Here is a 13030-nt window from a genome sequence, read left to right on the forward strand (position 1 = left end):
CACCGGCTCCGATGCTCGTCGGATGTGGCAGGGCTGGCAAACTATTTCAGACTACAAAGGGAAACACAGCCAAGAGCTGCCCAGTGACACGAGCCTACCAGACGAGCTAAATAACATTATGTAAATAGTTTTATGGCAAGTATCACTGAAATATGCATGAGAGCACCAGCTGTTCCAAGCGACTGTGCGATCACACTCTCCATAGCCGATTTGAATAAGACCTTTAAACAGCTTCGAGGCAAGTAACACTGAAACAGGTCAACATTCACAAGACTGCAGGGCCAGACGGATTACCAGGACGTGTACTCCAGCATGAGCTGACCAACTGGCAAGTGTCTTCACTGACATTTTCAATCTTTCCCTGTCTGAGTGTGTAATACCCACATGTTTCAAGCAGACCACCATAGTCCCTGTGCCCAAGAACACTAAGGTAACCTTCCTAAATGACTACCGACCCGTAGCACTCACATCTGTAGCAATGAAATGCTTTAAAAGGCTGGTCGTGGCTCACATCAACACCATCATACCAGAAACCTTAGACCCACTCCAATTTGCATACCGCCCCAACAGATCCACAGATGATGCAATCTCTATTGCACTCCACACTGCCCTTTCACACCTGGACAAAAGGAACACCTATGTGAGAATGCTGTTCACTGACTACAGCTCAGCGTTCAACACCATAGTGCCCACAAAGCTCATCACTAGGCTAAGGACCCTGGGACTAAACTCCTCCCTCTGCAACTGGATCCTGGACTTCCTGATGGGTAGGTAACAACACATCCGTCACGCTGATCCTAAACACGGGGGCCCCTCGGGTGCGTGCTCAGTCCCCTCCTGTACTCCCTGTTCAATCATGACTCTACGGCCAGGCATGACTCCAACACCATCATTAAGTTTGCCGATGACACGACAGTGGTAGGCCTAATCACCGACAACGATGAGACCACCTATAGGGAGGAGGTCAGAGACCTGCCGTGTGGTGCAAGGACAACAATCTCTCCCTCAACGTGATCAAGACAAAAGGAGATGATTGTGGACTACAGGAAAAGGGGGACCCAGCACGCCCCCATTCTCGTCAACGGGGCTGTAGTGGAGCAGGTTGAGAGCTTCAACTTCCTCAGCGTCCACATCACCAACAAACTATCATGGTCCAAGCACACAAAGACAGTTGTGAAGAGGGCAAAACCTTTTCCCCCTCAGGAGACTGAAAAGATTTGGCATGGGTCCTCAGGTTTTACATCTGCATCATCGATAAAATTTTCACGTTCAAGCGGCTCTGCTGTGAAGTCATGACTTGCGACATACGCCTAGTTTCCTGAATCGGGTCACATACAGTGCCTTGCGAAAGTATTCGGCCCCCTTGAACTTTGCGACCTTTTGCCACATTTCAGGCTTCAAACATAAAGATATAAAACTGTATTTTTTTTGTGAAGAATCAACAACAAGTGGGACACAATCATGAAGTGGAACGACATTTATTGGATATTTCAAACTTTTTTAACAAATCAAAAACTGAAAAATTGGGCGTGCAAAATTATTCAGCCCCTTTACTTTCAGTACAGCAAACTCTCTCCAGAAGGTCAGTGAGGGTCTCTGAATGATCCAATGTTGACCTAAATGACTAATGATGATAAATACAATCCACCTGTGTGTAATCAAGTCTCCGTATAAATGCACCTGCACTGTGATAGTCTCAGAGGTCCGTCAAAAGCGCAGAGAGCATCATGAAGAACAAGGAACACACCAGGCAGGTCCGAGATACTGTTGTGAAGAAGTTTAAAGCCGGATTTGTATACAAAAAGATTTCCCAAGCTTTAAACATCCCAAGGAGCACTGTGCAAGCGATAATATTGAAATGGAAGGAGTATCAGACCACTGCAAATCTACCAAGACCTGGCCGTCCCTCTAAACTTTCAGCTCATACAAGGAGAAGACTGATCAGAGATGCAGCCAAGAGGCCCATGATCACTCTGGATGAACTGCAGAGATCTACAGCTGAGGTGGGAGACTCTGTCCATAGGACAACAATCAGTCGTATATTGCACAAATCTGGTCTTTATGGAAGAGTGGCAAAAAGAAAGCCATTTCTTAAAGATATCCATAAAAAGTGTTGTTTAAAGTTTGCCACAAGCCACCTGGGAGACACACCAAACATGTGGAAGAAGGTGCTCTGGTCAGATGAAACCAAAATTGAACTTTTTGGCAACAATGCAAAACGTTATGTTTGGCGTAAAAGCAACACAGCTGAACACACCATCCCCACTGTCAAACATGGTGGTGGCAGCATCATGGTTTGGGCCTGCTTTTCTTCAGCAGGGACAGGGAAGATGGTTAAAATTGATGGGAAGATGGATGGAGCCAAATACAGGACCATTCTGGAAGAAAACCTGATGGAGTCTGTAAAAGACCTGAGACTGGGACGGAGATTTGTCTTCCAACAAGACAATGATCCAAAACATAAAGCAAAATCTACAATGGAATGGTTCAAAAATTAACATATCCAGGTGTTAGAATGGCTAAGTCAAAGTCCAGACCTGAATCCAATCGCCAAATTTTTCAGTTTTTGATTTGTTAAAAAAGTTTGAAATATCCAATAAATGTCGTTCCACTTCATGATTGTGTCCCACTTGTTGTTGATTCTTCACAAAAAAATACAGTTTTATATCTTTATGTTTGAAGCCTGAAATGTGGCAAAAGGTCGCAAAGTTCAAGGGGGCCGAATACTTTCGCAAGGCACTGTATAGGCTAGTAAGCATAGTTAGTTTTAGCTGGAGTTGGATATCCGGGGCGATATCTAGAGTTATGTCTGATGGGAGATAGTTAGCATTAGTTTGATATCTGAGACAGATAGGCTATGTATAAAAACACCAAAGCTCCTGTCAAGCTGTTGTTTCTGTCTCCTGTTTATTTTGGGAGGGTCACAAAGCCCTCGCTTGCGTCTCACTTCTGTTTGTGGTTCTGGAACACAACTATTTGTAGAATGTCTGGTTGGAATACACACATTTAACAGTGAATTAACACTTTCACACCATCCAGAAACAAAACAATCGCTAGGCCCCTAGGCACTTCATACCGTATACATCCAAAATAATGACCTTCTGATGTGCTAGAAGCAGTCCCTCATTACATTTTTTAAATCTGCGATTGCCCAAAATTTTGCAAAATCAACCATGTTCTGCATTTCAAGAGAGGGCTTGCAAATTTGACCAATCACCTCACTATTACCACATAAAACTGTCAAATTATTTAGTCAAAATTATTAAAACAGTGTGCCATTTTAGTCACATCACATTTTTATTGCCTCATTAACCTACAGTTAACATAAATCACTGACTTCCATGAGCACAAACATACATATAGCCTTGTCCTACCAACATCATTTTCGGCATAACATCCGTCCGCATGATTTTCTTCCCAACAGCCAAATTGGCAGAATAACACAACAGATACAAAATCCCACCCCTTGAGAGGGCTCCAGACTAACATTTTCCCCTTAACTTTTTCAGTTGGTGGCACCAGCCCATGATTTGGTCGCACATGTTTTTTTCCACGCAATAGAAAAGAACACGAACCACCCTATAAAATAATTTACAGTGCTTTAGACTGTGTAAGTAGGATTTTACTGGGTGACGTTCACTTTTTCTTGAGTCATTTTCTATTAAGGTATATTTGATTTTACTCAAGTATGGATATTGGGTATTTTTTCCACCACTGCACATATTGTAGTCATGTATTAATCTAACATCAAATGTAATGTCCAATTTTTTTTTGTTGCAGTTATAGCCTGCTACCCTATGCACTCGCAATTATGTGTTTCAGATCTTAAAGCCATCTCAAATATCTTGGTCGGAAAATAGTGCCTATTGAACTCGTTATTAAGAGATTTGAAAAGCAGAGATTTGAAAACAGAAAGCAGAGAACAGCAGTAGTTGCTTCCAAAGCTATGTATTTCCCGCAATTGGATTTTGAAATGTTATACAATCAGTAGCCTTTTTTTCTTTCTCCCGGAGCCCAAATAATGTGGCTCGCTCACCACAGCAGCAGGCCTCAGCAAAACAGGCCCCAGTGACAAAAACACGCAGAATGCGACAGTGGTAGCAGTCTGGAGCCCTGCCCTTTGGCATACTGTAGCTATATTGTAATCAAAGTTCTGTCGTAAGTAGTGGTCTGATAGGTTGAAGCAACATAACTAGCTAGCATTATCAATCTGTTATTACATGAGCGTATATATTGGAATGATACACTTTCAGATGTTTCTTGAGGTTTGTAGTATTTTTCCCTGTCAACTTGTTGGTGCAAATCCTTTCTTCTCCTGTGGAAAAGTTGCATTTGGTCTTGTTTGAATCAACATGATAAGTAAAGTGGCTCCAAATGTTGCCCCTTTTTCGTCAATGATTCGTTGCCACCAAATTGGTGACCAGTTACCGGACAGAGAGGTGACTCGTGAATGACTTGGGCATGGTATTTGTTTTACACTTTATTGCAACATTGCAATGAGAAAGCCTTACAATTCTGCTAACCTAACTAGCGTAGTAGGCGTTAAGTAAACACCTGAAACCCCCCCTACATACTGGTCTTGACGAGAAGAAGAAAGTAACTGTCTAGGGAGGTTTTCTGCTGCACTGTTCAACCAATCTGGTAAACGTGGAGGAGTTAAGATGGAGTGTCAGCTTGTTAACATCCAAAAGTTACTGTCTAGGGAGGTTTTCTGCTGCACTGTTCAACCAATCTGGTAAACATGGAGGAGTTAAGATGGAGTGTCAGCTTGTTAACATCCAAAAGTTACTGTCTAGGGAGGTTTTCTTCTGCACTGTTCAACCAATCTGGTAAACATGGAGGAGTTAAGATGGAGTGTCAGCTTGTTAACATCCAAAAGTTACTGTCTAGGGAGGTTTTCTTGTACACTATTCTACCAGTCTGGTAAACATGGAGGAGTTAAGATGGAGTGTCAGCTTGTTAACATCCAAAAGTTACTGTCTAGGGAGGTTTTCTTCTGTACTGTTCAACCAATCTGGTAAACATGGAGGAGTTAAGATGGAGTGTCAGCTTGTTAACATCCAAAAGTTACTGTCTAGGGAGGTTTTCTTGTACACTATTCTACCAGTCTGGTAAACATGGAGGAGTTAAGATGGAGTGTCAGCTTGTTAACATCCAAAAGTTACTGTCTAGGGAGGTTTTCTGCTGCACTGTTCAACCAATCTGGTAAACATGGAGGAGGTAAGATGGAGTGTCAGCTTGTTAACATCCAAAAGCAGATGTCGTGTCACAGACTCCCTTTCCATTTCCCTGGAAAACTGGAACATCCGGTTGTTGGGGACTCGGCAGAGGCTATAATTCTGCTAAGGTCATTAATGCTTTTCATTGGACCAAACAAATAACACTGAAAAGCTCTTAATGTCTTCAAAAACTCTTGTCAAGTCCACCTACTTGTCAGATTTTAGTCACAGAGATAATTGTCTCGTTTTCGTCAACTGAAATTAAAAATATTTTTTGTTTAGTTATAGTTTTTTTGGGGGTCTATATAGCCAGTTATCATCTTGTCACTTGCCACTGAGAAATGAAAAATTTTCGTCACTATTTTTGTTGGTGAAATTAACACTGCTTTGATCTCTCTCTGACCTCTTGACCTCTCTGTGTAACCTCTCTCCGCTAGCAAGTCGAGACGAGCTGCACATCCGGAAGATGAAGCTGGACTACCAGGAAGTGGGGACATGCATTAAAGACGTGCTAGCCTTCTGGGACAGGAAGCTGAGCGTTCCGGGCAGAGCCAAGGTCGTCCCGTTGGACAAAGAGGAGGTCCACAATGCAATCTCTAAGGGTGAGCGAGAGAGAGAATGATAAGGGTTAAGGTGTGTGTGTTGGGTGGGTGGGTGGGTGGTCCGTGTGTGTGCTGAAGTCCCCCTCTTTCTGCAGGTGCCCCACACGTCTGTTGTTTGTACGTGTGTGTGTGTGCGCGTTGTATGTCTGTATTAGTATGGTTGCCTGTCTTTGCTAATCTATGTATTGCATGTGTAATGTAATGTGTTTATCTTCCTACCACATCCTACACTTTCTCCATACTCCTGACACATCCAACGCTCTGTACTCCAAAACATCATCTCTGTCCCCAGGTGTCCCTAAGGGCAGGCGTGGGGAGGTGTGGCTCCTCTTCTCCCAGCAGCACCGCCTGAGACACCGTCTGCCCCCCGGCCGCCACGCCCCAGACACCCCCTACCAAGACCTGCTGAAGCAGCTCACGGCCCAGCAGCACTCCATACTAGTTGACCTGGGTATGTGCACGTGCATGCATTCACACACACACAAACAAAGACACACATGCACACTGGCACACATGCATACACACACTCCACCAGGACTTGCTGAACCAGCTCACTGCCCAGTAATACTCCATGTGTGCACATGCTTGTTTATGTACTAGAGGATGCTGGTGGGAGGAGCTATAGGAGGACAGGCTCATTGTAATGGCTGGAATGGAATGGAATAAATGGAAGGGTATCAAACATATGGAATCCGTTCCATTTATTCCATTCAAGCCATTACAATGAGCCTGTCCTCCTATAGCTTCTTCCACCAGCCTCCTCTAGTACATACCCACACAAAAGCAAACGCACACCAATTGATTGATTGGTGTATTTATTTCTTATTTGAATGAATTCAATAGGTCGGACATTCCCCACCCACCAGTACTTCTCAGCCCAGCTAGGTGCAGGGCAGCTGTCCCTCTACAATCTGCTCAAGGCCTACTCTCTGTTAGACACTGAGGTGGGCTACTGCCAGGGCATCAGCTTTGTGGCAGGTATCCTGCTGTTGCACATGAGTGAGGACCAGGCCTTTGACATGCTCAAGTTCCTGATGTACGACCTGGGCTTCCGCAGGCAATACAGGCCTGACATGACTTCTCTACAGGTAGGGGGATGGATGGATGGATGGATGGATGGATGGAGGGAGGGAGGGAGGTGTTTGCTGGACCTCTAAGAGGACATTTCGGTAATGCTTTATTTAAAAGCCCAGTTTAAAAAAAAATAATAATCTGGTACTTTAATCTAGTATTCACCTGGTGTTTATATGGTATTACCTAAGAAACTGCTAGTAAATAAGGGATAAAATGATATCTCTCTTCCGCACCTGCTGTCTCGACCTCTGAATGATCGGCTATGAAAAGCCAACGGAAATGTTCTACTGAGGTGCTGACCTGTTGCATCCTCTACAACAACTGATATTATTATTTGACCCTGCTGGTCATCTATTAACGTTTGAACATCTTCAAGAACTATGTAATCTCCACCAGCACAGCCAGAAGAGGACTGGCCACCCCTCAGAGCCTGGCTCCTCTGTAGGTTTCTTCCTAGGTTCCTGTCTTTCTTGGGAGTTTTTCCTAGCCACTGTGCTTCTACATCTGCATTGCTTGTTCTTGGGGGTTTAGGCTGGGCATCTGTATAAGCTCTTTGTGACAACTGCTGTTGTAAAAAGGACTTTATAAAATACATTTGTTTGAGTGATTGGTTTCCTTTATGTAGGCAGTTATCTGTATGTATTAACAATGACAACTTGCTAGCACTTTTACCACAAATAATTCAACACAATAACATCCTGGCACAAATGGTACATAGTGACGCTTGTGTCAGTGAATCATTGGCCACTCATGTCAGGGCTCGTTCCACTTTTGCGAGCTCTGTTCAGTTTTTTCCCCCCTTTTTAAAGACAGAAGCTAGGGCAACAGTGGGTAGGAGGTGGGTTCCATTCCCCTTGAAAATAAAACAATCTCACAAGGGGGTCTCACCTGGGAAGTGTGACGATGATGTATTTATTTGTTTTTGTTAAGGATCCCCAGCTACTCTTTCTGGGGTCCAGCAACATTAAAGCCGTTAAATACAATTTCAAATATTACGTAACATTTCATTTCATAACACTTCTCCCAACACATTAGGTGTGTTCCCTCAGGCCACCGCTCTACTATCACATACAACAACCAACCCCATATCCAAACCTTCCAAACTGTACTGTTCGTTCTGTTAGTCTTGGCTATACATTACTAGCTTAGCCATGTAGCCTGTTCTGACTGGTAAATGCACAAGCAGGCGTGGTAATGTTTAATCTATCTGGCAACTCAGGGCTGGTTTATGGCCAACCACTGCCCTCTCAGGCCTTTAACTGTGTTCTTATTGGGCTCTGCTAAGGCCAACCCAAAGTTCACACAGGTGGAATGTTTTTCTCCATTGTTTCTTTATCAGTGTTGACAAACCTTCCACTGTTAGTAACTGGGTGAGTTAACATTTGATTTGTGATTATTTTTCTTTTTAAGCGCTCGCTAGGTTCAACTATCGGACTATTCTGTCAGGGCTGGAGCATGCTTGCTTCACCTTAGGGTAATTTTTGGTCTTCATCTGTTATTCTCTTCTCTAAGGAGCCGTGTCAGGGTGAGGAAAGTAAGGTATCTGACCGTCTGTCCACTTTTAGGAGATGGCGTGGTTGGTAGCTGTTTATCTTGTTAGCTACCCTTTCTGACTGTTTTGTGTGGAGTAGGAGTAAGCTAACATCAAGTCAGCTATAGGCCTATGCAGTCAGATGTTCAGGAGTAATAACTATGTAAAACCATCTAGCCAGATCCTGCATGTATGCATCCTATATGTGTATCATATGTGTGTACTGTGTTGTAAGTGTGTTTCAAGGTTGATGTCTGACTATGTCCAAATAACTGTACTTGTGTTCATAGTAGTCTGATTGGGAATGAGAAAATATACACTCATTTTGGGTCTTCATCTCGTACGAATTCGCAAAATGAATGAATGCCGGGGAACAAGCACTATTGCACATTGGAAGATGCCTTCTCAGTAAAGATTTTTTTTATTTTTATAAACCAAATATTCCTATTTTGCCCATGGGCCGCAGAAATATTTTTTAAGCATAATTTAGATATTTTTCTAATTGGCATTGTTGACATTGGGTAGGCTATTTGTTAGTTATAGATGTACTATCTGGTTGCTAAAATTGTAATAGTTTGCCTAAAGTCAGTTTAGGTGGCAAAACAAGCAAGTATAGTGTAGAGAATAATTGTACCATTAAACCGCTGTGAAATATCTTTTCCATAACCAAAAATATTGTGCTTTCAGCTGTTTGAAGCTGGTATTCAAAACCAAACATAAAAGATGCAAAAATGTAACTTAAGAACGGGAAGAAGCTAAAATTAGCGCACATAGAACAGATCTACCGCTTCTTAGACTTGCTTTGAATTAGAATGACAGATCTACTGTATAACTCACATTTCTATGTGAATTTGGTCAGGTCGCCCAAAAAGTTACTTATCGCAACTTTAACTTGTATATAATTTGATACAGTACATGCAGCTTCTCTTCTGTCATTACTTGATGCTGTATAATACGAAATAAAGCCTTGCTCACCAGAATGTCATAAATCGATAGGATCACTGCATCATCAACAATCTACTTGACATCAGTAAAGCTTTCTCTTGCATTTCTGCTTCTCTCCTGGAGCAAAGACGTTTAGGGACCGGCGATATTTTTCGTGCAAAATTTCCAAATTACAGTACATATATTTTGTTGAAAAGCTCTGAAAATGACCTAACATGTTCCTGATAGAATATGCATCTAAGATTAACTGAAATACTATGTGGTTGAAAGTGAAATACTGTCAGCTTTTATGTTGCGGGGGGGGGGGACGACAAATGGCAGGAAATGATGTAATTGTGCATTCTCAGTATGGATGAGCCTGGTACGTTGATGTTTGTTGCTTACTACATTCATTTTTTACCAAAAGGTATGTAGTGTGATTAGTACACAGTATGTAGTTTTAGTAAGTAGTAGACAAGACAGATTTTGGACACATGTGGTTACATGTTAAATCAAGGTTGAATGAAAATATTGATAGTCTGATCTGATTGTGGCCCCTGCATAGCCAGATGTACCTGTTTTCCAGCTGTATCTGCTGCATGTCTACCACAGATATGTACTGATCTGTGTGTGCACGTGTGTCTGTGTGCGTGTATATTTCAGATTCAGATGTACCAGTTGTCCAGGCTGCTGCACGACTACCACAGGGAGCTGTACAACCACCTGGAGGAACACGAGATCTGCCCCAGCCTCTACGCAGCCCCATGGTTCCTCACACTCTTTGCCTCCCAGTTCCCACTCGGATTCGTCGCACGGATATTTGGTAAGCAACTGATTATACAGTAGGGAAGTATGTGCGGATTCATTGATGTTTTTCTCTACAGACTTTGTCATCGCCACTGAACATTTGTATGTGGATATTTTTGAATGTCCCAGGTGTGCCTAGGGCTGTTACGGTAGCCTTATTACTGCCACACCGGCGGCCACGAGTCATGACGGCAGTCAAATTCCACGTATCCGCTTAGTCACGGTAATTAGCTCTGATGCTGCTGATGGTCTACCGAACTTGCTAACTGCCTGGTACTCAGCACTCTATTGTCCCTCTAATCACTCTGACATCAATACAAATGTAATGGAAAATCGAATCAAACACTTCATGAGAGCTTATGTTGCGCAACATTTCTATAGGCTTTGCAATTGCATGAGAAAACAGAGTTTTGTCTTCTATTAAAAATAGGAGGATCCCATCAGCTTTCTATAGGCTAGGTCTTCTATATTGATTTCCTAATATTAAGAACGTTACTTATATTTACAACAGGAGTATAGCCTACCTGGCTGGCATAAAAATGAATCCCGGAAAAAGGATCCTATTTACATTGCATTCTGAAAGTATTCAGACCCCATGACTTCTTCCATATTTTGTTAGGTTACAGCCTTATTTTAAAATGTATTAAATCTTATTTTTTTCATCAATCTACACACAATAAACCATAATGACAGTTTTTTTTTTTGCGCAAATTTATGAAATATCACATTTACATAAGTATTCAGAGCCTTTGCTCAGTACTTTGTTGAAGTACCTTTGTCAGCGATTACAGTAGTAGTCTTCTTGGGTATGATGCTACAAGCTTGGCACACCTGTATTTGGGGAGTTTCTCCTATTTTTCTCTGCAGATCCTCAAGCTCAGGTTGGATGGAGAACGTCGCTGCACAGCTATTTTCAGATCTCTCCAAAGATGTTGGATCAGGTTCAAGTCTGGGCTCAGGCTGGGCCACTCAAGGACATTCAGTCACTCCTGCATTGTCTTGGCTGTGTACTTAGGGTCGTTGTCCTGTTGGAAGGTGAAACTTCGCCCCAGTCTGAGGTCCTGAGCACTCTGGAGCAGGTTTTTATCAAGGCTCTCTCTGTAGTTTGCTCCGTTCATCTTTCCCTCAATCCTAACTAGTCTCCCAGTCCCTGCAGCTGAAAAACATCCCCACAGCATGATGCTGCCACCACCATGCTTCACTGTAGGGATGGTGCCAGGTTTCCTCCAGACGTGACACTTGGCATTCAGGCCAAAGAGTTCATGGTTTCATCAAAAAAGAAAATCTTGTTTCTCACGGTCTGAGAGTCCTTTAGGTGCCTTTTGGCAAATTCAAGTGGGCTGTACCTTTACCGAGGAGTGGTTTCCATCTGGCCATACCATAAAGGGCTGATTGGTTGAGTGCTGCAGAGATGGTTGTCTTTCTCCACAGAGGAACTCAGTTCGGCCGGGCGTCCAGCTCTAGGAAGAGTCTTGGCGGTTCCAAACTTATTCCATTGAAGAACGATGGAGGCCACTGTGTTCTTGGGGACCTTCAATGCTGCAGCAATTTGTTGTTACCAATCCCCAGATCTGTGCCTTGACACAATCCTGTCTCAAAGCTCTACGTACAATTCCTTCGACCTCGTGGCTTGGTTTCTCTGTCAACTGTGGGACCTTATATCAACAGGTGTGTGCCTTACCAATCAATTGAATTTACCACAGGTGGATTCCAATCAAGTTGTATAAACATTTCAAGGATGATCAATGGAAAAAGGATGCTCCTGAGCTCAATTTCGAGTCTCATAGCAAATTGTCTGAATACTCAAATAACTAAGGTATTTCTGTTGCAAACATTTTTATAAACCTGTTTTCGTTTTGTCATTAAGGGGTATTGTGTGAAGATTGATAAGGCTGTAACGTAACAAAATGTGGAAAAAGTCCAGGGGTCTGAATACATTCCGAATGCACTTTCTATACAGGTGGATGATAATGGTCCATTTTAAATCAAAACAAATTTCACACTCATATTATTTAGTACATGTAAAGACAAGATTAAATGAAGAAAGTCTAGTGGGTGACCATATTAGCCTGTCACTTGTACTTCATTCATTGATAATATATAATTCACAACTAGGCAAGAAACAGCGAATGCCTTCTTTTTTTGTTGACTTTATATCACAGTCACACACCTCATGTAGCCTAGCCTAAATGTTTTGATAAGGTTTGTATCACAACTAAAAATCTAATTAATTTATATAGCCCTTCGTACATCAGCTGATATCTCAAAGTGCTGTACAGAAACCCAGCCTAAAACCCCGAACAGTAAGCAATGCAGGTGTAGAAGCACGGTGGCTAGAAAAAACTCCCTAGAATGTTCAAAACCTAGGAAGAAACCTAGACAGGAACCAGGCTGTGAGGGGTGGAGATTATAACAGAACATGGCCAAGAGTCATCATGCCAGGTAGTCCTGAGGCATGGTCCTAGGGCTCAGGTCCTCAGAGAGAGAGAAAGAAAGAAAGAGAGAATTAGAGAGAGCATACTTAAATTCCCACAAGACACCGGATAAGACAGGAGGAGTACTCCAGATATAACAAACTGACCTCTAGCCCCCCGACACATAAGCTACTGCAGCATAAACACTGGAGGCTGAGACAGGAGGGGTCAGGAGGCACTGCGGCCCCATCCGATGATACCCCCGGACAGGGCCAAACAGGAAGGATATAACCCCACCCACTTTGCCAAAGCACAGCCCCACACCACGAGAGGGATATCTTCAACCACCAACTTACCATCCTGAGACAAGGCCGAGTATAGCCCAAAAAGATCTCCGCCACGGCACAACCCAAGGGGGGGCGCCAACCCAGACAGGAAGATCACATCAGTGACTCAACC

The 13030-nt window shown here is 42.9% G+C and overlaps 1 protein-coding gene across 5 annotated transcripts in view; it reads left to right on the forward strand.

Annotated features, from left to right (window-relative positions):
- tbc1d4 (TBC1 domain family, member 4) overlaps positions 1 to 13030 on the forward strand; it is a 139850-nt gene that overhangs the window by 108736 nt on the left and 18084 nt on the right. For all 5 annotated transcript variants that reach the window (XM_021578614.2, XM_021578615.2, XM_036959627.1 and 2 more), the window contains 4 exons: positions 5657 to 5821; positions 6114 to 6272; positions 6665 to 6909; positions 10014 to 10173. In XM_021578614.2, coding sequence (XP_021434289.2) covers positions 5657 to 5821; positions 6114 to 6272; positions 6665 to 6909; positions 10014 to 10173 — 729 coding nt within the window. The remainder of the gene's footprint in view (positions 1 to 5656; positions 5822 to 6113; positions 6273 to 6664; positions 6910 to 10013; positions 10174 to 13030) is intronic.

Source organism: Oncorhynchus mykiss, chromosome 22 (assembly GCF_013265735.2).
Source record: "Oncorhynchus mykiss isolate Arlee chromosome 22, USDA_OmykA_1.1, whole genome shotgun sequence".
Classification (NCBI taxonomy): domain Eukaryota; kingdom Metazoa; phylum Chordata; class Actinopteri; order Salmoniformes; family Salmonidae; genus Oncorhynchus; species Oncorhynchus mykiss.